Below are 22,108 nucleotides of genomic sequence, written 5' to 3' on the forward strand. Positions count from 1 at the left end.
AGCGCATCACCAGCTGCTGGCCTTGCACTCCAGCAAGACACAAACTGCAGGCTTGCCACATCTTAATGCAGCACCTGTGTCCTTGCATCAGGAATTTCTGCCACTCCTGGAGCAGGCGGCGAAGGGCGTGGGGAAGGAGGGTCTGAGCTGCAGCAGGGCCGCTGTCATCAACGTCTCCAGCAAACTGGGCTCCATTGGGCTGTGCCTCGGGCTGCCAGAGGCCCCCATGTACCCGTACCAGGCCAGCAAGGTGAGGTGCCAGGGGAGGTGTTGAGGATGCTGTGCCAGGCATGGTGCCCGTGGAGGGGAGGGAGCCCATGGGACACCCCCTGCCCCAGCCACCCACCCCTGCCTGGTTCTCCCAGGCAGAAGCACAGAGACCAGGACAGCAGCAGCCGGGACTGAGCCCTTCTGGCAGGTCATACTGACGGTTTGTCCCAGGACCAAGTCCCATTTCCCACCTCCACAGCCATTTTGTGGCTGGGAAATGTCCCCTCTCCTGTCCACCCACTCCCCGGGTTGTGCTGGCAGGGCTGTGCCTCTTCCAGGCTGCCCAGAAGATGGTGACGAGGTGCTTGGCTGTGGAGCTTCAAGAAGAGAAGGGCTTGGGAAGCAGCTTCTCTCTCCTTCCCTACCCCACATGTGCCCCTGTGGTCCCCCTGTGCCCCCCATCTCTGTAAACTCTGGCAGCTGATGCCTCTCTGCTCCATCTCCACACCCAGTCTCAAACCTCCCATCCAAGCCTGGGGCAGGATCCCTGTGCTCTGCCCGAGTGCTGTGTGTCCCTCTGTCCCACCTGTGACCAGCCATCCCCCAGCTGAGGGGAGAGGGCAGCTGATCCCTGTGACCCCCAGCCCCTCGGACAGCCCAGCCTGGGCAGGGGAAAGTCAGTCCTGCAGGGGCTCGGAAGATCCCTCTCCTCTCAGCAGAGGAGCCCTGCTCCAGCTTCTCCTCTGCCTCCTGGAGGGGAGGTCTCCAGAGGGCAGCCACGGTGCCATGGGACCTGCAGGTTGTCACTCATGGGGATGCCAGTGACAGCCGTGGCTCGAGGGCAGCTGTGGGCACCACTGCATCCCAGGATGAGGAGTGGGATATCTGGGAAGGGGCCATCCCAGGAGTTGGCAATGCACAACAGAGCTGGTGGTTCTCAGCAGGAGTTTATTGAGGATGTGGGACGGGGGGAGCAGTGGCACAGAGTCCTGCTGCCAGGATCCTGAACTGGTGTCTCACCAGGGTATGACATTCCCTTCCCAGTCCAGGAAGGTGCCGGTCTCCTTCTCAGAGAGGGAGGAGAGGACCTTCAGCATCCCTTGCACGCTGTCATCCACTGTCACGGGGGGCTGTGGGGAAGAAGGAGAGAGGCAGGCCATGCCTGAGGCCCCGGAGCAGCCAAGGCTGGGGGCAGGAGGCTCTCCAGGGCAAAGGGGAAAACTGAAAACCATGAAAACCCAGGACAGAGGGGCCAAGCAGGGAACCGAGAGGATGGGGGCACCCAGCACCCAGGACCAGGATAGGAGGAGCTGCCCCAGTAGCAGGTAAGTCATGGCCAGGGGCTCAGGACAGCAATTCCCACCCATGGAAAGTCAGTGCAGGAGTTCTGATGGACCTGCCCTGGGGGAGTTCCTACCGTGTGTCCAGCAGAGCTGCCCATGTCGGTTTGCACCCAGCCGGGGTGGAGAGCGACGCAGAGGACGCCGTGCTCCCCGTACGCCAGGGACTGGCACTTGCTCAGCATGTTCAGAGCAGCCTGTGGGGAGACAGGGAGGGGACGGTGGTGGGAGAGGAAGAGGAGCTGCCAGGGGACCCACAGCTGGGGAGGGCAGGGGAAGCAAAGGTGTGACAGTACCTTGCTGCAGCGGTATGAGGTGGCTTGTATCACGTCCCAAGTAAAGAAAGAAGAAAAGGAGCCACCAATGCTGGAAATGTTGATGATGGCAGCCTTGCTGCAGCTCAGCCCTGAGCCCGGGCTCCCCTGGGCAGCCTTCTTCAGCAAGGGCAGGAACGCCTGCAAGGAGACAGAGGGGACAGGAGCACACACGGACATGGCACAGGGCAGGGGAGCAGCTCCTTCCACAGCGGGCAACACTGACACCAGGACTGGGTCACCCTCCCTCCTCTTCCCACTGTCCCAGCCTGCCAAGCTCCAGCTCCTGAGCTCCAGCCCTTGGCTCCATGAGCTTCTCATCAACTGAGAGTCCATCAGGCTCCAGAGCAGTGACAGGAGCCCCTCCCACTGGCCCTTCACACCCTCTATGATGTCCAGCTTGTGGACATGGGAAGGGATCCTTCTGGAGCTGTGCTGTAGTGCTGGGGACTCACCTGGCCCATCAGCAGGGGTCCAGCCGTGTTGGTGGTGTAAGTCTCGGTCATGTCCTCCAGTGTCTCAGAATCAAGTGTCTTAGGCTTGACCATTCCAGCGTTGTTGATGAGGAGGTTCAGCCCAGAGCCCCCCAGGTGCTCTGCAACCTTGGCTGCAGCCGCCTTGATGCTGGCGGGGTTGGTGACTTCTGCAGAGCCAACACAGGGGAGGTCAGTGACCCTGTGGTGCTTTGGGGTTCCCTGTGTTCCTCCAAGGAGGTGCCTCCCCACAGCTGCCTCCAGTGCGGAGCTCCCAGGGCATTCACCAGAGGAACTGGGGTGAGAAGGAACCTACCAAGAGCAATGATGACCAGGTTGGGATGTTTGGAGGCCAAATCCTTTAGCTCCTGCAAGAGGGGTCAAAACATCGGCACCAGTAGGCTGGGATGGATGTGCCAAGGCTCACCCAGCAAAGCCAGCCAAAGCCTGTGTCCCTCCAGCTCCGCCCCTGCACCACCAAGTGCCCAGCACCCTGCTCCAGCTGCCCTGATCCTGATGCATGGGTGCTATGATCCAGTTTTAAGGTTCTTAGAAATGCCTCTGCCCAAATTAAGGTGCAAATGAGACCATATGCCAGTGACAACAGTAAGGGTTTTATTTGATAGTAAATATGAGAGAGAGAGAGAAAGAAAGAAAGAAATAGAAAATAGGTGGTGGGATGAAGAGTGACAGAGACAGAATAAAAGAATATCACTGCTCCGTGGGTCCCACTGGTGCCTCAATGATCTTCTTCAGCAGGTCTTCCCAGTGGTGTAGGTCCCCCCAGAAAGCACAGAATCCCATGGGTCTATATGCCCAGGCTAGGTAGGCACATCTGGGCATGTCCCCCTGGGGTGGGGGGTCAGTCTCTCACAGCAGACTCTGGGTCTGTTGCACCTCGTGCAGTCCTGTGGGGCAAAGCCTCTCACGTGAATGTCCCGTGGATGTGGCCTGTGGGGTTGGGGGTTCCACAGCTGGGCCGTTTTGTGTAATCGGAGGATGGGTGTTTATTGCCTCTCACCAGAGGTTACACCATGCACCCAAAACCTCCTTCTCCCCCCTCATTTGGGGGGAGTCTGTGTAAACCTGGCTTCTGTGAGCTCAGCAGGGGATAGCTGCTGGCTTTGGCCTTTTGTGGATGCATACCTTTCGCTCAGCCTGAGAGGACTGAACAATAGGTTTCCCTTTATCTAATCAACAGTTTGACTTTTAGTTCAAAGTCCCACTCTTCAGTGAGGCTTCTTCGGTTGTAGCTTCTTTATAATGAGCAAAACTTTATATCAATGTTTGAGGCATGAACTATTTTCAGTCTCTGACAATGGGGAACACTCCACACCTCCTGCACACACCACATACCTCTGTTCCCTCCACACATCCCGTGCACAGCTGCTCCCATGCTGCCCCAGCCCAGCTGCCCTGAGCCACAGGTGCCTGACTGCAGCTCCAGACCCTTGCAAGCACCCTCCTTCTTCCAATCTCCCCCTGGCACCGAGTGCTCCCATCCCCCAGCACAGCCACTGCCTCCCAGCCCGGCCTCACCTGCGCTCTCTGTCCCTTGGGGTCCCGACACGTCGCAAAGATCCACTGGGGTTGCTTTGGCATCCTCAGGAAATGCTGCACAAACCCCAGGCCGAGGCCCCGGTTGGCCCCAGTCACCAGAACAGAGTGGACACAAAGTTCTCCCATGTTGCTGCTTCTCTCTGTGCTCCAGCTCTTGCTGCTTTCTCAGCTCTCTAATATTTCCTTATAGCGTTTTCCACGAACACCCCACCCAGTCAGGGTTTACACCAACCCTTGGCTGCAGGAGGAGCAACTGCTCCAGCTCTTTGAACTCCAGGACATAGATCCCAGCTGGGAGCCAGTCCTTGTCTCCAAAGGGCAAACACCACTTGGCTTTTCCAGGCAAATTGTGCTGTCCTTGGGAAACCTGGTACCATAAGTCAGGAGAGGAGCTTGTGGGTGAGAAGGGAGGGAGCAGCATGTGGAAGAGATGTGGGAAGCTCCATGGCTCACGTGGGCTTGATTTCTTCACAAGAAGGGCTTTCCTCCTCAGACCCACTCAACACTGGGAGCAGGCTTGATCTCATCTCCCTTCCTTGGTCCACTGAGCCAGGACATGAGCCATGAGCAGACACTCTCTGCCTTGCTCTTGCCTCCTGCAAGCCAATGCGCATTCCCTGATTGTCAGTTGAAACACGGCACCCATGGGGGAGGCAAACCCAGTGGATCCAATCTCCTGGCAGAAGGACGGGCGCCTGCATGGCCAGCGCATCACCAGCTGCTGGCCTTGCACTCCAGCAAGACACAAACTGCAGGCTTGCCACATCTTAATGCAGCACCTGTGTCCTTGCATCAGGAATTTCTGCCACTCCTGGAGCAGGCAGCGAAGGGCGTGGGGAAGGAGGGTCTGAGCTGCAGCAGGGCCGCTGTCATCAACGTCTCCAGCAAACTGGGCTCCATTGGGCTGTGCCTCGGGCTGCCAGAGGCCCCCATGTACCCGTACCAGGCCAGCAAGGTGAGGTGCCAGGGGAGGTGTTGAGGATGCTGTGCCAGGCATGGTGCCCGTGGAGGGGAGGGAGCCCATGGGACACCCCCTGCCCCAGCCACCCACCCCTGCCTGGTTCTCCCAGGCAGAAGCACAGAGACCAGGACAGCAGCAGCCGGGACTGAGCCCTTCTGGCAGGTCATACTGACGGTTTGTCCCAGGACCAAGTCCCATTTCCCACCTCCACAGCCATTTTGTGGCTGGGAAATGTCCCCTCTCCTGTCCACCCACTCCCCGGGTTGTGCTGGCAGGGCTGTGCCTCTTCCAGGCTGCCCAGAAGATGGTGACGAGGTGCTTGGCTGTGGAGCTTCAAGAAGAGAAGGGCTTGGGAAGCAGCTTCTCTCTCCTTCCCTACCCCACATGTGCCCCTGTGGTCCCCCTGTGCCCCCCATCTCTGTAAACTCTGGCAGCTGATGCCTCTCTGCTCCATCTCCACACCCAGTCTCAAACCTCCCATCCAAGCCTGGGGCAGGATCACTGTGCTCTGCCCGAGTGCTGTGTGTCCCTCTGTCCCACCTGTGACCAGCCATCCCCCAGCTGAGGGGAGAGGGCAGCTGATCCCTGTGACCCCCAGCCCCTCGGACAGCCCAGCCTGGGCAGGGGAAAGCCAGTCCTGCAGGGGCTCGGAAGATCCCTCTCCTCTCAGCAGAGGAGCCCTGCTCCAGCTTCTCCTCTGCCTCCTGGAGGGGAGGTCTCCAGAGGGCAGCCACGGTGCCATGGGACCTGCAGGTTGTCACTCATGGGGATGCCAGTGACAGCCGTGGCTCGAGGGCAGCTGTGGGCACCACTGCATCCCAGGATGAGGAGTGGGATATCTGGGAAGGGGCCCATCCCAGGAGTTGGCAATGCACAACAGAGCTGGTGGTTCTCAGCAGGAGTTTATTGAGGATGTGGGACAGGGGGGAGCAGTGGCACAGAGTCCTGCTGCCAGGATCCTGAACTGGTGTCTCACCAGGGTATGACATTCCCTTCCCAGTCCAGGAAGGTGCCGGTCTCCTTCTCAGAGAGGGAGGAGAGGACCTTCAGCATCCCTTGCACGCTGTCATCCACTGTCACGGGGGGCTGTGGGGAAGAAGGAGAGAGGCAGGCCATGCCTGAGGCCCCGGAGCAGCCAAGGCTGGGGGCAGGAGGCTCTCCAGGGCAAAGGGGAAAACTGAAAACCATGAAAACCCAGGACAGAGGGGCCAAGCAGGGAACCGAGAGGATGGGGGCACCCAGCACCCATGAACAGGATAGGAGGAGCTGCCCCAGTAGCAGGTAAGTCATGGCCAGGGGCTCAGGACAGCAATTCCCACCCATGGAAAGTCAGTGCAGGAGCTCTGATGGACCTGCCCTGGGGGAGTTCCTACCGTGTGTCCAGCAGAGCTGCCCATGTCGGTTTGCACCCAGCCGGGGTGGAGAGCGACGCAGAGGACGCCGTGCTCCCGGTACGCCAGGGACTGGCACTTGCTCAGCATGTTCAGAGCAGCCTGTGGGGAGACAGGGAGGGGACGGTGGTGGGAGAGGAAGAGGAGCTGCCAGGGGACCCACAGCTGGGGAGGGCAGGGGAAGCAAAGGTGTGACAGTACCTTGCTGCAGCGGTATGAGGTGGCTTGTATCACGTCCCAAGTAAAGAAAGAAGAAAAGGAGCCACCAATACTGGAAATGTTGATGATGGCAGCCTTGCTGCAGCTCAGCCCTGAGCCCGGGCTCCCCTGGGCAGCCTTCTTCAGCAAGGGCAGGAACGCCTGCAAGGAGACAGAGGGGACAGGAGCACACACGGACATGGCACAGGGCAGGGGAGCAGCTCCTTCCACAGTGGGCAACACTGACACCAGGACTGGGTCATCCTCCCTCCTCTTCCCACTGTCCCAGCCTGCCAAGCTCCAGCTCCTGAGCTCCAGCCCTTGGCTCCATGAGCTTCTCATCAACTGAGAGTCCATCAGGCTCCAGAGCAGTGACAGGAGCCCCTCCCACTGGCCCTTCACACCCTCTATGATGTCCAGCTTGTGGACGTGGGAAGGGATCCTTCTGGAGCTGTGCTGTAGTGCTGGGGACTCACCTGGCCCATCAGCAGGGGTCCAGCCGTGTTGGTGGTGTAAGTCTCGGTCATGTCCTCCAGTGTCTCAGAATCAAGTGTCTTAGGCTTGACCATTCCAGCGTTGTTGATGAGGAGGTTCAGCCCAGAGCCCCCCAGGTGCTCTGCAACCTTGGCTGCAGCCGCCTTGATGCTGGCGGGGTTGGTGACTTCTGCAGAGCCAACACAGGGGAGGTCAGTGACCCTGTGGTGCTTTGGGGTTCCCTGTGTTCCTCCAAGGAGGTGCCTCCCCACAGCTGCCTCCAGTGCGGAGCTCCCAGGGCATTCACCAGAGGAACTGGGGTGAGAAGGAACCTACCAAGAGCAATGATGACCAGGTTGGGATGTTTGGAGGCCAAATCCTTTAGCTCCTGCAAGAGGGGTCAAAACATCGGCACCAGTAGGCTGGGATGGATGTGCCAAGGCTCACCCAGCAAAGCCAGCCAAAGCCTGTGTCCCTCCAGCTCCGCCCCTGCACCACCAAGTGCCCAGCACCCTGCTCCAGCTGCCCTGATCCTGATGCATGGGTGCTATGATCCAGTTTTAAGGTTCTTAGAAATGCCTCTGCCCAAATTAAGGTGCAAATGAGACCATATGCCAGTGACAACAGTAAGGGTTTTATTTGATAGTAAATATGAGAGAGAGAGAGAGAGAAAGAAAGAAATAGAAAATAGGTGGTGGGATGAAGAGTGACAGAGACAGAATAAAAGAATATCACTGCTCCGTGGGTCCCACTGGTGCCTCAATGATCTTCTTCAGCAGGTCTTCCCAGTGGTGTAGGTCCCCCCAGAAAGCACAGAATCCCATGGGTCTATATGCCCAGGCTAGGTAGGCACATCTGGGCATGTCCCCCTGGGGTGGGGGGTCAGTCTCTCACAGCAGACTCTGGGTCTGTTGCACCTCGTGCAGTCCTGTGGGGCAAAGCCTTTCACGTGAATGTCCCGTGGATGTGGCCTGTGGGGTTGGGGGTTCCACAGCTGGCCCGGTTTGTGTAATCGCAGGATGAGTGTTTATTGCCTCTCAGCAGAGGTTACACCATGCATTCAAAACCTCCTTCTCCCCCTCATTTGGGGGGAGTCTGTGTAAACCTGGCTTCTGTGAGCTCAGCAGGGGATAGCTGCTGGCTTTGGCCTTTTGTGGATGCATACCTTTCGCTCAGCCTGAGAGGACTGAACAATAGGTTTCCCTTTATCTAATCAACAGTTTGACTTTTAGTTCAAAGTCCCACTCTTCAGTGAGGCTTCTTCGGTTGTAGCTTCTTTATAATGAGCAAAACTTTATATCAATGTTGAGGCATGAACTATTTTCAGTCTCTGACAATGGGGAACACTCCACACCTCCTGCACACACCACATACCTCTGTTCCCTCCACACATCCCGTGCACAGCTGCTCCCATGCTGCCCCAGCCCAGCTGCCCTGAGCCACAGGTGCCTGACTGCAGCTCCAGACCCTTGCAAGCACCCTCCTTCTTCCAATCTCCCCCTGGCACCGAATGCTCCCATCCCCCAGCACAGCCACTGCCTCCCAGCCCGGCCTCACCTGCGCTCTCTGTCCCTTGGGGTCCCGACACGTCGCAAAGATCCACTGGGGTTGCTTTGGCATCCTCAGGAAATGCTGCACAAACCCCAGGCCGAGGCCCCGGTTGGCCCCAGTCACCAGAACAGAGTGGACACAAAGTTCTCCCATGTTGCTGCTTCTCTCTATGCTCCAGCTTGCACTGTCTGCTCAGCTCTCTAATATTTCCTTATAGCGTGTCCCACCCACTCACGGCTTGCAGCAATGCTGGCTTCTCACCAGGAGGAGCAACTGCTCCAGCTCTTTGAGCTCCAGGACACAGATCCCAGCTGGGGACCAATCCTAGTTACCTAATGGCAAAAATCGCTTGGCTTTTCCAGGCAAATTTTGCATTCTTTGGGTAACCTGGTGCCATAAGCCAGGCGGGGCTGTTGTGGAGGTGTGGAGGGAGGGAGCAGCGTGTGGGTCGATGTGGGAAGTTCCATGGCTCGGGTGGGCTTGACACCTTCACAAGCATGCTGTGGGCTCGATGGTCTTTGCACATTGTACCAGGCTGTGCCTCAGATGGCCCTGAGCAGATGTTCTCTGCCTTGCTCCTGCCTCTTCCAAGACAATAACCTCTCCCTCATTGTGGAGCAAAAGACCTGTGGGGTGGGAGAGCAAACCCAGCGTGGTCTCCTGGCACAAGGGTGGGGATCTGCATGGCTGCTGGTCATGCTCCCCAGCCCTTGGGATGCAGTCATAAGTTGAGCTGTGTTCAGAGCCACAGAGGACTCGGGCACGTGGGACATTCACCTGCAAAGGAAATGCTCTGCTCAAAGCCTATTCTCCACCTTGCCTGTTGCCATGAGGCACTGTTCTGTGCTACCACCAGCGGAGCCCAGGGCTGTTCAGTTCCTCAAGTGATTCATTACAGGTTTGCAAGGCTGGATCTGGTGCGTGTGTACATCATGTGTTCCTGCCCCACTGTAAGTGAAAACATATCCCCAGAAACCACTTGCCAACCCCTTGTTTTCCTACATTGAGTCCCAGAGCCACTGCACAGGCTACTGGGCAGCAATGGAGACAACAACACTGCTCACATGTCGCCTTCTGCCCCAGGATATCTTGGCAGCAGCATTAACCAGAGCAGCTTCCTCCCAGTGGCAATGCCAAGTGTGTCTCCATGCCCCAGCAGCAGCTGATTTCCTCCTGCCCACTCCAGCCTGTTTTCTGAGGCTCAGCTGGCAGACACTGTGAGATAAGCAGGTCCTTCCCGGCTCTGACCTGGGACCCCTCCCCAAACCCATTTGGGAAGATGCACATTGGCAGCTTCTGTGGTGACCCAATCCCATATCTTCTCTCTGCCAAGTCTGAGCCTCTCCTTAAGTTCCACACAATTTTTTCCCCCATTTTTTTTTCCTCACGTTAATTGGACCTCCTTCTGCTTTTTTAGTTTTCCACACTGGGTTGAGAGACTTCTTTTCCTGTGTGGATTCCTACCACTTACCAGCAGTACAAAGCTTTGGGTCTTTTCACCTCTGTCACCGAGGATCTCACAGATGGCTGAACTGGCATTCAGGCTCCATAGATCATTTCAGTATTTCCTTTTCAATGACTACAGACCTCAATTGCCAACAGATGCCATTTGCATTAGAACTCAAATCCTCCAAATAGACTTCAGCCTGTCTGAAACCTCCACCGTGCCTCAGAAGCAGATAACATCAGAAAACAAATAATTAACATTTTAATTCTCCTGTTTTTGCTCTGTCATCACATTTGTGCAGCCTTCCACTGTTTTGGAGCTGTAACTTTATAATGTTGACTTTTCTCTGGGGCCCCACACTGCATTATTGATTATTAGAGTTTGAACAAGCACTGCTTCACCAGGAGTCTGAGTCCAGCCTGGCACAAAGAGGCAGAGGGCAAAGAAACCAGCCTTACTGCCTTGCAGCCCAGCCTTGTCACAAGGGCTGCTGCTGTCCCCAAGCCTCTGGAAAGTACCTCGGTCCAGCTCCTAAGAGGAGATTCAGATGGTTCTTTGCTTGGAAATGTTCTTGCATGGTCTAAACCTTAAGCTGAGCATTAAAGCCCTCAGAATCATAGAATCATTTAGGTTGGAAAAGGCCTCTAAGATTATCAATTTCAACAATTAAGCTAACACTGCCAATTCCCCCAGTAAACCATGTCCCCACGTGCCACAACCATGCATTTTTAAACACTTCTGGGATGGTGACACCACCACTTTCCTGGGCAGCCTGTACCAGTGCTTGACAATCTTTTCTGTGAAGAAATTTCCCCTAATACCCAATTGAAATGTCCCTTGGCACAACCTAAGGTTGTTTCCTCTCATCCTATCACTTGTTACTTGGGAGCAGAGCTCGACCTCACCTGGCTACACCCTTCTGTCGGAGTTGTACAGAGTGATAATGGCCCCCTAAGCCTCCTTTTCTCCAGGCTGAGCTCTTCCAGCTCCCTCATCAGCTCTTTATCGCACTTTCCCCAGCTCCATTGCCCTTCCCTGGACACGCTTCAGCACCTCAATGTCTTTCTTGCTGTGACTGGCCCAGAACTGAACACAGGATTCAAGGTGCAGCTGCACAAACACCAAGCTCAGGAGCACTATAGCTCCTCTCCCACAGCCCCCCAGGCTGCTGTCCATTTTACCAATGGGTTGTTTTCACATCACCACACTGGGAAGGCTCAGAGCCAGTTTTCCAAAAGACAGTCACTCCTCTTCCACCCTCAGTTGCTGGAGGCTCAAGCACAGTTCTCAGTCACCGAGGTTATTGCACAATGACAGTGCTGCTGACAGAAACATGGAGGAATATGCTTTTCTCTGCCTGCCAGGCGAACTGGGGTGTGGCACAATTAGTTTTAGTACATTTGATCTACTGTAAATAAGGAACAAACCCACTGCTATTTATCAAGCCAATTTGCTCCACAATGCGTTCAGGTCTGTCATCACCTGTTAGTCACTTGCTAAAGAATCAATAGATAGTGCTGAGTGAGCCACTGATCAAGAGGTGGGGTGAGACCGACCCAGCACTGTAACTGAAGCTGGGCACTACCCACCCTTCCTGATTAATTTTCTTTTGGGCTGAAGAGGATTAGTGATCTAATGGGGGTTGGAAACCCATGGCAGGAGGGTTGGAACTACATGATCTGTAAGGTTTCTTCCAACAGAAACCATCCTGTGATTCTATGATATGACTCTATGAGTAGAGACACCCCATTGCAAAAGGATGCAGGAACTAGGGGTAAGATCCTGAGCCTACCTGCAGCTCTCAAGTCAAGTTCCTGTGGCACCTTTGTCATAGCTTTACAGACTTTGCATAGCAGACTCACCCAGGTTACACCTGCATTGCATCAGAGCCGGAGAGGGATTTTGGACAAGGGCATAGCGTGACAGAACATGGGGGAATGGCTTCACACTGCCAGAGGGCAGATTAGATATTAGGAAGAAATTCTTCCCTGTGAGGCTGGGGAGGCCCTGGCAGACATTACACAGAGAAGGTGTGTTTGCCCCATCCCTGGAAGTGTTCAAGGCCAGGTTGAGTGGGACTCTGAGAAACCTGGTTTAGTGGAAGGTGTCCCTGCCCATGGCAGGGGTTGGAACAAGATGGTCTTTAAGGTTCCATGCAACCCAAACTATTCTGTGATTCTATGAGACTGAGGATTTAAAATGTTCACACTGTCCATGCAACCTCCCTTGGGCCACAGTGCTTGGACCTTGTGTCTGCCTGGGGCCTCACACGGGGTTCAGGAGCACTTTTCTGGGGATATTCCCCTCATGACAGCAGCCAAGATGCCTCAGCTAGCTGGGTGCAGCAGCGCTGGCAGCACAGGAACAGAACTGCTTTGCCAAGACCCATGGGGACAGCACAGATCCTCACTGAGCTTCTTTTCTCCCATCCTCTAAGGATAGGTGGCTGGGTTATCCTTCGTGCTTCAGCATAGTGCCATAAAGAGGGACCTCAGAACCACCAAGAAAGATGAATTTGCTTTCCCACTATTAGATTTGCTAACAGGGATGGCTGAGAACAGCCTGTCACACGTGGCATATATGCTCCATGTCAGGAACACTAAGGCACAGGCTAAATGATCAGCTTGTGACTGCCATGGTTTGACATCCATGTGTTGAAGTGAGAAAAGGAGGCAGATGTAAGTCTAGGAATAAATACAGTGATAATGCAGATGTTAATTTAGGAATCCAGTTTAAAAAATCATTGTCTTATTAAGGAAAGACGTTTAAGCACGAAAGAGTGAGTACAATCTTTAAATTAAAAAGCATATAAGGAACTATTGAAAATCTACTTCCTGCGAAGAAGTTAAAAGCTGAGCACCATGCTATTCCAAAAATGTCATGTCAGCCTAGATGATGTGAGCTATTGCCCACACAACTGAGCAGAAAAAATGCAGTCTGTGAACAGCAAAAACTTGTATTGTTCTGTAAGCAGCTGTGGACACTACTTGAGTGAAATGGGTGGGGCTCTGAGTATTTTATCAGCAGAAATTAGAACTTACCATAGTTGTTCATTCTGGTTTCAAACCATATTTGTAAAAAGGGAGGGGAAAAAAACCCACTTACTTTTTTTTTTAGGTGTTTTCCCCTCTCCCTCTAACTGCATTTTTTTCTAGATCCATTGACTCAAGCAGCACTTATGATGGATCCATCAGCTCAGTGCAAAGGACGTGCTCACATGCACTTTGTTCTTTACAGTGCAGAAACTTTAATCAAATTACAGCAACAATGAGCTGGCAACAGGAATTACTAGTTTTGATTTTTAGCTAAGTGAACTCAAATACTTCTTTGTATTCTTAGGGAGGTCTAGTGGAAGATGTCCCTGCCCATGGCAGAGGGGGTGGAACTAGGTGATCCTTAACGTGCCATTCAACCCAAAACATTCTAGGGTTCTACGATTTTTCTAGGGTTCTATGACTTATACCCTCAAACACTCCAAAATTCACCAACATCAGACTCACGCTTTATCAGGCAGCAGGAGTTTCCCAATGCCTGTTGTAGTGAAACTAGACCACTTGGATAAGCCTTGGGGCTTTTTTGTTTTATTCTTATTCCTTGGTGTTCCTTTTCTTTTTGGTTGCACTTCTTGTTATTACCTGCTGGAAGCCTCGGAACACTTAACTAACAAGGTTTTCAAAGAATGGATAATCCTCTGTTTTATTCATGGGGAACACGACAGAGAACTCGATTACAGATAGTTGGAGCTGCCTTTCTTTCACGGTTTCCATTTGCATTCAGAACAGGCTCCTTCTGCCCTCAGCTGTGGCTGCACTTAAACTGTTTCTGCACAGCAGATCACTGGGGATCCCTGTCTCCAAGGCTTTTTCAAACAAGTACTTTTCAGGAAGAGTTCATCAGTGTAATTTGTCTGCAGTATGCAGCATCTCTGTGGAATAGGTGGCCAGACCCTGACTTGTGGTTCACCCTAAGTGTTTGAACCCCTCAGTCATTATTTGCTAAACTTCTCCATAGACAGAGCAGCATTTCTGGTGACAAGTCACTGACTTAATGGCCTGAGCACAGAAGGAGGCAGGAAAAGGAGAATGGGAACTTTAATCCAAATAGCTGCTAAAAGGAGGGTTTTTTCTCTTAGTATTTAGTAGTATAATCAAAGATTTATTTTTCTTAAATTCTAACTTCTACAAAAGAAAAGAAAGGTCTAAAATGCATTTATTATTATTAAAAAGTGCATTTTAATATCCCAAAGTAAACTGGGGAGCAGAGGCTCCCGTGTACTTGAACAATCATGGAGAAAGATAGAGTTAGCACAAATCACCTGATGTTATCACCAGACTGATATAAATATTTTATTTCTGATGTATTTATCAGTATCAGAGGTGTTTTGTGTAGTGTTTGTCAAACAAGGACGAAAATAAGCAACATAAATAACAACCCTTATATACATCAGAGTTGCTCAGTCATTGCTTCGCTGTTGAAATCCCAGTTGTGTGCTCACCACAATGGGATTTTAATGGGTATGTAGTTGTCTATATAAGAGCTGAAAATAAAACAACACCACCCACCTCCAGGCTGGCAGCAGGGCTGGTAAACGCAGACCCCCTCCAGATACCATCCTCCAGATGATGCTGATTATCCTTTTTCTGTTTTCCCTTTTCCCTCCAGCCCTGTTTTCCCATTCCTAAGATGCCAGCAAACCTTTTCCTTGCTTTATTCTATAATACTTTGGTGCAGCTGTTGAACCAGGTACCTGATACTCAGCAACAAAAACAAGGAGAAAACATCCCCCAAAACACCTGCAACCCCAAACTGCTGCCTAAATCACAGAATCCTTTGGGTCATAAAGAACCATAAAGAGCATCTCATTCAACCTCTCTGCCATGAGCAGGGACACCTTCAGGTTGCTCCAAGCCCTGTCCAACCTGGCCTTTAACACTTCCAGGGATGGGGCAGCCACAGCTTCCCTGGACAACCTGTGCCAGGGCCTCACCACCCTCACAGGGAACAATTTCTTCCAAATATCTAACCTAACCCTGCCCTCTGTCAGTGTGAAGCCATTCCCCCTTGCCCTGTCATTCCATGCCCTTGTCCCAAGTCCCTCTCCAGCTCTCTTGGAGCCCCTTAAGGCACTGGAAGGGGCTCTGAGGTCTCCCTGGAATCTTCTCACCTCCAGGCTGAACAACCCCAGCTCTCTCAGCCTGTCTCCATAGGAGAGGTCCTACAGCCTCAGTGTATGTTCGTGGCTCTATTTATTTACCAGATTTATTGCATCTGATGCTCAAGGACAGAGCCGATTCAGGTTCATTTCCGGGCAGGCAAGAAAAACAGCTCTGAAGGGGCTGGTACTTCCTAATGCTAAACGGGTCTAGTTTAGGTTGTTTTGGGCTTTTTTTACTCTTATCTGTGGTATAGATTACTGTGCTAAAGGTGCTGAAGACACCCTCCCAGACCTGCTGCAAGCTTTGTCCCTCATCCACCACCCTTGGGGAGAGACGAGGGTCCCCTCAATCCCCCGGCTCGCTCCGAGACCCCTCCCTCCTCCCCTCGAGGGCGCCAGGGCCGGGACGCGGTTGTTGTGTTTGCACTGAACGTGAGGTGGGAAGGCAAACATAAACACACACTAACACATACGCACACTCTCCGCCCCCGCAGCCATCCCCCCGGGGGCTGGGGCAGCCCGGTGCGGCCCGCGGGGTCGGGAGGCGGCGCCAGGCGGGCCGGGCCAGGCCGGGCCGGGCAGGCCGCGATGGCGGCGGCGCGCACGGTGCTGCTGACCGGCTCCAACCGCGGCATCGGGCTGGAGCTGGTGAAGCAGCTGCTGAGCTCGCCGCGACCGCCCGCCTGGATCTTCGCCACCTGCCGGGACCCCGAGGGGACACGGGCACAGGTCAGTGGGGGCCGGGGGGGGGCGGCGGTCGCACGCTTGGCCCCTGTCACCGGCCTGGACAACTCGCTGCTGGAGCGGGGCTGTGAGGTCCGCACCGTGCCCTGCCCCGTGTGAAAGTCACCTGAAGTGCAGCCGGCGGAGAATCGGCCGTGCCACCCTTTGGGCCGCGCCACTGGGCTATTGTGGGCTGCGCTGGATGTGCCCGAACCCGCCCTCCCGTGCCAAGGCTTCGCCCGTGCGCTGCGGGCACGGGCCGGGCTGGGCTGGTCTCGGGGGCTGAGGCGGTGCGAGCGGCAGCGGTGCTGCTCGGGCTGGTTTTGCTGTGTTACGCTGCTCTCTGAAAAATCTGGAGGTTCAGAACATGGGATCTCCAAAAGTGGTGGCCAGTGGAGCTGTGAGATCCCCCTGTCCTTGCCTTCCACTTCGCTAAAATGGGAGTGACTCATATATGTTGCTTCTGCAGGGAATCAAAAAGCCTCCCAGTTCTTCCAACTTTCCTTGCATAGTTTGTCCTTCTCTGCTTACTGTGTCCACTGATATACTTGCAGGGAGAAACTTGCTCTCTGATAGATCCTGGCTCCAGCTGATTTGTTTGTTGCATCTTCTTGCATGTGTGTACTATTCCATCTCAGGAATAATCCTGACACCAACCCAGGTGTGCCCAGCTCCTGCTGAGGCTGGTGCCCAAGTTGGCTGGATCAAAAGCTAGGGCAGGTCTTTTATTTTTGCCCCATTCTTCCTCCCCACAACTTGCAGGACTCTGGCAGCGATGAGATCAGGGAGTTTTTGCAGGGCTGGACTGGAGCCAGTTTTCCTGCAGGGTGGTCCACATGCAACTCTCCTAGCCAGGGGGTACTTCCCTAAGCCTTCTCTGGCTGTGGTAGGGTGAGGGCAGTGTCTTCAGGGTGCTGCTGAAGTCCATGACCACAGGGCATCGAGAACAGGGTATTGTTCTGCCAGGCTGGTGCCACATCACTTCTCCTGCCCTTTTGTGCCTGGGCCAGGTGTTGGGGTGGGGGAAGCTCCTGCTAGGATGGTATGAGGCTGATGAGGCAGACAGTTGGGAAAAACAGGAGAAGAGAAACATCTGTTGGCCACCACAAACCAATCAATGGATTTCACATCATTTCCTGTGCCCAGGGCTAATGTGGGAAGATTGGGTCTGATGGGGGAGCCCAGAGATAACTGATGGTGAACCACAGCCAGTGCCAGCAGCTCTCCTGCTCCATATTCCTCTCACAATAAACCACCAATTTGTGTTTCTCCTGTGGGCATGTTTGGAAGAGTTTTTTAGTTCTAAAAGCAATCCTTTTGGGCACATTGAACCAGGTGGTTCAGTTTCTGTTGTCTGAAACCTGCCCTAGTTGGAGGCTCAGAGCAAAGAGCTGCTAGGAACTGTGAGGTACTGTCGCGATAGAGGGGAAACCCAGACGCTCAATATGAGTGATCAGCAGGAATCCGATTTATTGATTGTACCAGAGCTCCTTATATACTAACAATAATAGGCTACATGCATATTTGTAAAGGTGCATTCTAAGTGGTTCACGTCTACTAAGCTGATCCTAAACCCCTCCTTAGTACCCCTTTTGTGGTCAGCAGTTCTGCTTTTTTCCCTGGCCTTCTAACCACAGATGTCTGTTGTCATTGCCAAAACCTAACCTTGCTGGCTCTGCAAATAAACCCGTAGCTCAGCAGTAAGACCCAATGGTGGTTCAGTTATTGAGCAAGATACATGTAATATTCTGCAACTTCAGTTGTTACATAGGATGTGTGGTGCATTGTCTTATGAGACCTTGCTCAGCTAACTGCAAGGGTCTTTGTGCCCGTTCTCACATAGCCAGCCTCTCAGATCAGTAAGCTGCAAAGAATCTGTATATCCCGAATCTATATGTCCCTTTTCACGTAACCAATCCCTCACAAGGTACAAAGTTTCCTTTTTGGAAAGAGCTTCTGAATCTTCCACTGTCTGAGTCGGCACAGGCAGACAACCAGGACAATCTATGGCTAAAACACGAAGAGTAAATTTATTTCTGTTATCTTGATAACGAGGGGATCCCTGAAGCAACACCAGGCAGAGTTACAGGCAGGTACAGAGGTACAGGAGACACAGGTACTGTTATGATCCATGCTAGTGGATCACTGGCTGCTGTTCACGCACGTTTATCACAGGTTATTCACAGCTCTAAGGTCACTTGAATGATTTACAGTCCTCCTTCCCAGTCTTCAGCTTTTAACCCATTCCTCCCAATAGCCACATGTGGTGAAAACAACCACTAAAAATGTGCAAAGTGGTTCATTTCACTTGAGTAGGTGAGATGTAGTGTCCAGAGCAGAGTGGATCTGGGACTGGCCTATTCAGATGTAATTTCCCTAAAGGTCAAATCTGATGTTGGCACTCACAGCTGTTCCTCCTCCACCTCACTTCCAGCAGCCTCTGGGAAACACTTCTGGCTGTACCCCCAGCCAGTTCATGTAATTTCCTTGGTGAGCTGGTCCTGCACAGTTTGCTCCCATCCTTTGCTGTGGCTCTGGCTGGGCTATGGATGACCCTTTGGGAGAGTGACCACAGCATCTTGCCGTCATGGCCGTGCCATGCTCTGAGCACATGCACATTGCTTTGTGGAGCCTGGGAGAAGCCTGAGAACCAAGGCAGGTCCCCAGCCCAGCTGTTCACAAGCACTGAGTAACACCTGGAAGATGTTTCCCTCAGGGTGGGCTATTGCTGGCACCCCAGGATGATGCTTGGCATCGCCTCTGCCTAGTGCTGATTGTTTCCATGTCTCTTTTTGTAGGAGCTGAGAGATCTGGCATCCAAACACCCAAATCTGGTTCTTGTAAAGCTGGGTACGTGCGCTCTGCCTCTGAGCTGGTAAATTTGTGACTGCCAGCCATGCCTGCCCCATTTCTCCTTCCCTCCCTCCCTGCCTTCAGGCTGTGCATGGGGATCCAGTTCTTCAGAGCTGCTTCATGACCTGCTGCAAAAACCCCAGCTTCTCCAGACCTGTTTCAGCCTCACCCCATTCCCTGGAGCCTCCTTGTTCCATGGCCATAGGACCAGGATGTTCTTGAGATCCATCCTGGGCAGCCCCTGGCTCCCCCAGCTGAGAGATCACATCCTTGCTCTGCCTTGATCCCAAGTCCTAGGTGAGACCAGGAGGGCTCTGGGAGGAAGGCAGGTCCTAGCACATTTTCCTTGGGGACTTGTCCCCCCAGAGACTGCCCTGGGTTCTCCAGAAATTGCTCAGACATGGACTTTGGAGGCGGTGGCTGCTGGGGACTGATGCAGCAAGGGGAGTCACAACAGCGCTTTGCCCCTACGGCGGGCTTCTCCTGGTGGGAGCCTTCAGCTGCCGGCGGAGGGGTAGAGGAGGCAGTTTTGGGATGAGTCGGGATGTGTGGGTGCCGCGCTGCGCGGAGCTGGTTTCACAGCACCATCTGGTGCCCGTGAATGGAAGGGCCGCGCGGGTCGGAATGCGCGGATTTCCTCGGCTTCCTCCCCTCCCTCTCCTCCCCTGCCCCGCCGTAGCTCTCAGACTGTTCTCTCCCACTGCAGATGTCGCAAACCCCTCCGCTATCAGGGATGCGGCCAAGGTCGTGGAGGGGAAGCTGAATGGGATGGGGCTGAACCTGCTGATAAACAACGCCGGCATCTACACCCCCACGGCCACGCTGGAGACGGCCAACGCTGAGGACATGGTCAGCACATACAAGACCAATGCAGTGGGGCCAATGCTGATGGCCCAGGTATGGATGAAACTCTAGGAATGAAATTTGGCCCAACTTGAAGGTACCTCAGGCTGTCCATGGTCACGACGGAAAACTTGGAGGGCTTTGCCAAATTTCTTGGGGCTGCGCAAGGGAGGGCTAGGGCTGCTCCTCCAGCCGAAGCCTTCTGCAGCCTCTCTGAATTGTGCAAATCTGATTTGGAGCGGGCAGGGCTACTGCAGCAACACCTGGGCTCCCCTGACATCCTGCTGTTCTTCCTCACCCTCCCTGGGTTGCAGTTGCCGTAAGTGGGGCTGGCTTAAGGCACGGGTGTCCCACTAGGTTGCTTCTCCCCAGGCCTTCCTGCCTCTGCTGAAGAAGGCTGCCCAGGACAGCAAAGAAAAGGGCCTGAGTTGCAGCAAGGCAGCCATCATCAACATCTCCACCATCTTGGGGTCCATCAAGAAAACACCTGATTCCTTCTTCAAGCCCGTCATCTCCTACCGCTGCAGCAAGGTATGGACGCTGGTGACCTGCCCCTGCTCCTGAGCTCCATGGGGGTCAGCGCTGCCCTTGCCAGGCTGGGTCTCAGGGAAACACCTGGGATCAAGAGATGGAGTGAGTTCCCAAGCTGCCAGGGCACCTGCATGCCTGCCCAGGGGAGACACACACTGTCTCTTGAAGACCTGGTATTGCTTTTTCTCCCTCACCAAGAGGCAGCAATGGGAAGGGAAGCTGGTTCATGGAGCTTTTGCTGCCCATGGCTGATGCTTCCTTCCTCACCCAGGCTGCCCTCAATATGCTGACCATGTGCCAGGCTCTGACCTACAAGGAATCTGGGATCCTCTGTGTGGCACTGCACCCTGGCTGGGTGAAAACAGACATGGGCAGCCAGGAGGTGAGTTCTGGCCTAGCAGGCCAAAGGGGAGCCCATGGGTGGGACCCAGCCTACGAACCTGCCCCGGAGGTGGCTCAGGTGGCCAAGATGGCTCTCTGGAGGGCGGATCCATGTGAAAATGAGCTGCCTCTCAGGCTCCAAATTTCCCATGTCTGTGTTGGGCCCCTGCAGGATATGTGGATACTGGGAAGTAGCATCAGCACATATCAGGCTGCTTGATCAGGGGGGAAAAAGGGGCTTTGGGCAGCCTGGAGGTATGCAGAGAACCTGAATCCAACAGAGCAGGGAGGAAAGGAGCAGCACCATCCCATCATGTGACCCGTTCCTTGAGGAGTTGCAGGTCTGTGAAGTTTCCACTCATCCTGCAGGATCCATGTTTTGAGTGGGAGTGGTCCCTGCAGCACTGGAGTTTTGAGAAGGCTGCACAAAGCATCCCATTTGAAGCAGGGATCTCTTCCTGTTTGGTTAAACCTGGCTGGCTTCCCAGCCCAAGCCACCTCCGTCCAAGCCAGCAGTGCAGATACCCAACCATCTTCCCACATAGTGGACTTGTCCCAGCTCCTGTGGCTCTCTCCTCACTCTGGGTGGAAGGACCCTTGCTGTCACTGCACATGAGCCAAGTGAGTGCTGCTGGGTGGCCTGGAATGACTGTGGTGTCCCGCTGTGCCCTTCACAGGCTGACCTGACAGTGGACACAAGTGTGCGGGGGCTGTTGTCTGTGCTGACAATCCTTTCCGAGAAACACAGTGGGACTCTGCTCAACTGGGAAGGTAAAGCTATCCCCTGGTGACTGCTCTCTGTCCCTGCAAGGGACTCCACGGTGCCACGGGACTCCCTGAGTGCACAGGAGCACCAGGGTGCTCAGCCCTCTGTGGTCTGCAAGGGACCTGCTTGGGACTCCAGGGGGCAGGATGTGATCCCTGCCTTCGCCTTGCTAATAAATGAAGTCAATCAGTACCTGTGCCTTCTCCCAGTTGCAGTGTCCCCACTCAGACTGTCTTGCCCCTGCAAAAAATAGCCTGGCATTAATGGTGGAACTTGATTATCTTGGAGGTGTTTTTCCAACCTAAATGATCCTGTGATCCAAGCAGTCTGCCTGCCTTGTCTTCAGCTGCTCTGAGCTGAAGGGAAGTCCCAAGGGACATGTAACTCACCCAAAGCTCTGCTGTCCTCCTGCTGTCCTGCCTGGCTGCAGAGCATGCCCAGGTCTGCCTGGTCTCTGCCATGCTTCCACCAAGGCATGGTGTATTTGCCACAGATTCCTTGGGATGACTTTGTGCTGGACATGGTGTCTTTGGGAGCAGCCTCCTGGCTGGAATGGGAAGACCAGACACTACAGTCCAATTCTGCAATCCCAGGCAGACAGCTCTTCCCATAGTGGAGCCCCAACTGGGCATGGTACCCCTGGGTGGGGGAAATCTGGTCTCATGGTGGGTCACAACATGGGAACGGCACTTCTGTAGGATGGAGAAGCTGAGAACATTAATAAGGTGGGCTGGGCAGCCCTGGACTGCATGAATTTTCCCAGGAAGTGGTAACAGCCCCAAAGATACGGATTTTGGGGTGGTGTTGGGATTTCTCGGGAGGGTTTTGTCCCTTCTGGAAAGAGCTTCTCTTAATGAAGCATGGCAAAAAGGAGCCAGGACTCCTGTAAAACCAAGCCTGATCTCAGGTGGGCAGAGCAACCTGTCCTGCAGGACAA

At 54.0% G+C, this 22,108-nt stretch overlaps 3 protein-coding genes across 7 annotated transcripts; 1 reads left to right on the plus strand and 2 right to left on the minus strand.

The window, feature by feature from the left end:
- Positions 1–1,138: 1,138 nt before the first annotated feature.
- Positions 1,139–4,043, minus strand: LOC116450071 (C-factor-like). Its single transcript, XM_032122114.1, has 6 exons — positions 3,877–4,043; positions 2,654–2,705; positions 2,320–2,507; positions 1,847–2,005; positions 1,628–1,747; positions 1,139–1,340 (listed from the first exon to the last, which is right to left on the minus strand). The coding sequence occupies exons 1-6, from the start codon at positions 4,021–4,023 to the stop codon at positions 1,227–1,229; spliced, it is 780 nt and encodes a 259-aa protein (XP_031978005.1). The 5' UTR covers positions 4,024–4,043; the 3' UTR covers positions 1,139–1,226.
- Positions 4,044–5,741: 1,698 nt separating this feature from the next.
- LOC116449672 (C-factor-like) lies at positions 5,742–16,227 on the minus strand. Of its 4 annotated transcripts, XM_032121400.1 has the most exons (7): positions 9,944–10,130; positions 8,479–9,249; positions 7,258–7,309; positions 6,924–7,111; positions 6,451–6,609; positions 6,232–6,351; positions 5,742–5,944 (listed from the first exon to the last, which is right to left on the minus strand). In XM_032121400.1, the coding sequence occupies exons 2-7, from the start codon at positions 8,623–8,625 to the stop codon at positions 5,831–5,833; spliced, it is 780 nt and encodes a 259-aa protein (XP_031977291.1). In that variant the 5' UTR covers positions 8,626–9,249; positions 9,944–10,130; the 3' UTR covers positions 5,742–5,830. The 4 variants fall into 4 exon arrangements, with proteins under 4 accessions (XP_031977291.1, XP_031977293.1, XP_031977290.1 ...); XM_032121402.1 differs by lacking the exon at positions 8,479–9,249 and having other exon boundaries at positions 9,944–10,012; XM_032121399.1 differs by lacking the exons at positions 7,258–7,309; positions 8,479–9,249; positions 9,944–10,130 and adding an exon at positions 15,925–16,227.
- Positions 15,628–21,363, plus strand: LOC116449673 (C-factor-like). 2 transcript variants are annotated; one of them, XM_032121403.1, is made up of 6 exons: positions 15,629–15,803; positions 18,596–18,647; positions 19,357–19,547; positions 19,866–20,024; positions 20,296–20,406; positions 21,083–21,363. In XM_032121403.1, the coding sequence occupies exons 1-6, from the start codon at positions 15,663–15,665 to the stop codon at positions 21,194–21,196; spliced, it is 768 nt and encodes a 255-aa protein (XP_031977294.1). In that variant the 5' UTR covers positions 15,629–15,662; the 3' UTR covers positions 21,197–21,363. The 2 variants fall into 2 exon arrangements, with proteins under 2 accessions (XP_031977295.1, XP_031977294.1); XM_032121404.1 differs by lacking the exon at positions 20,296–20,406 and having other exon boundaries at positions 15,628–15,803.
- The last annotated feature ends 745 nt before the right edge of the window (positions 21,364–22,108 follow it).

The sequence above is a fragment of the Corvus moneduloides genome, chromosome 12 (assembly GCF_009650955.1).
Source record: "Corvus moneduloides isolate bCorMon1 chromosome 12, bCorMon1.pri, whole genome shotgun sequence".
Classification (NCBI taxonomy): Eukaryota; Metazoa; Chordata; class Aves; order Passeriformes; family Corvidae; genus Corvus; species Corvus moneduloides.

Excerpts from the sequence above, each read along its gene's own strand:
- LOC116450071 (XM_032122114.1), bottom strand. The coding sequence starts at position 4,023 with ATGGGAGAACTTTGTGTCCACTCTGTTCTGGTGACTGGGGCCAACCGG. Across the intron at positions 2,508-2,653 it reads CCTGGTCATCATTGCTCTTG|AAGTCACCAACCCCGCCAGC; the intron begins GTAGGTTCCTTC and ends TTGGCTCTGCAG. Across the intron at positions 1,748-1,846 it reads CCTCATACCGCTGCAGCAAG|GCTGCTCTGAACATGCTGAG; the intron begins GTACTGTCACAC and ends GTCTCCCCACAG.
- LOC116449672 (XM_032121400.1), bottom strand. The coding sequence starts at position 8,625 with ATGGGAGAACTTTGTGTCCACTCTGTTCTGGTGACTGGGGCCAACCGG. Across the intron at positions 7,112-7,257 it reads CCTGGTCATCATTGCTCTTG|AAGTCACCAACCCCGCCAGC; the intron begins GTAGGTTCCTTC and ends TTGGCTCTGCAG. Across the intron at positions 5,945-6,231 it reads GCAGCTCTGCTGGACACACG|CCCCCCGTGACAGTGGATGA; the intron begins GTAGGAACTCCC and ends TCTTCCCCACAG.
- LOC116449673 (XM_032121403.1), top strand. The coding sequence starts at position 15,663 with ATGGCGGCGGCGCGCACGGTGCTGCTGACCGGCTCCAACCGCGGCATC. Across the intron at positions 20,025-20,295 it reads TCTCCTACCGCTGCAGCAAG|GCTGCCCTCAATATGCTGAC; the intron begins GTATGGACGCTG and ends TTCCTCACCCAG. Across the intron at positions 20,407-21,082 it reads CAGACATGGGCAGCCAGGAG|GCTGACCTGACAGTGGACAC; the intron begins GTGAGTTCTGGC and ends TGCCCTTCACAG.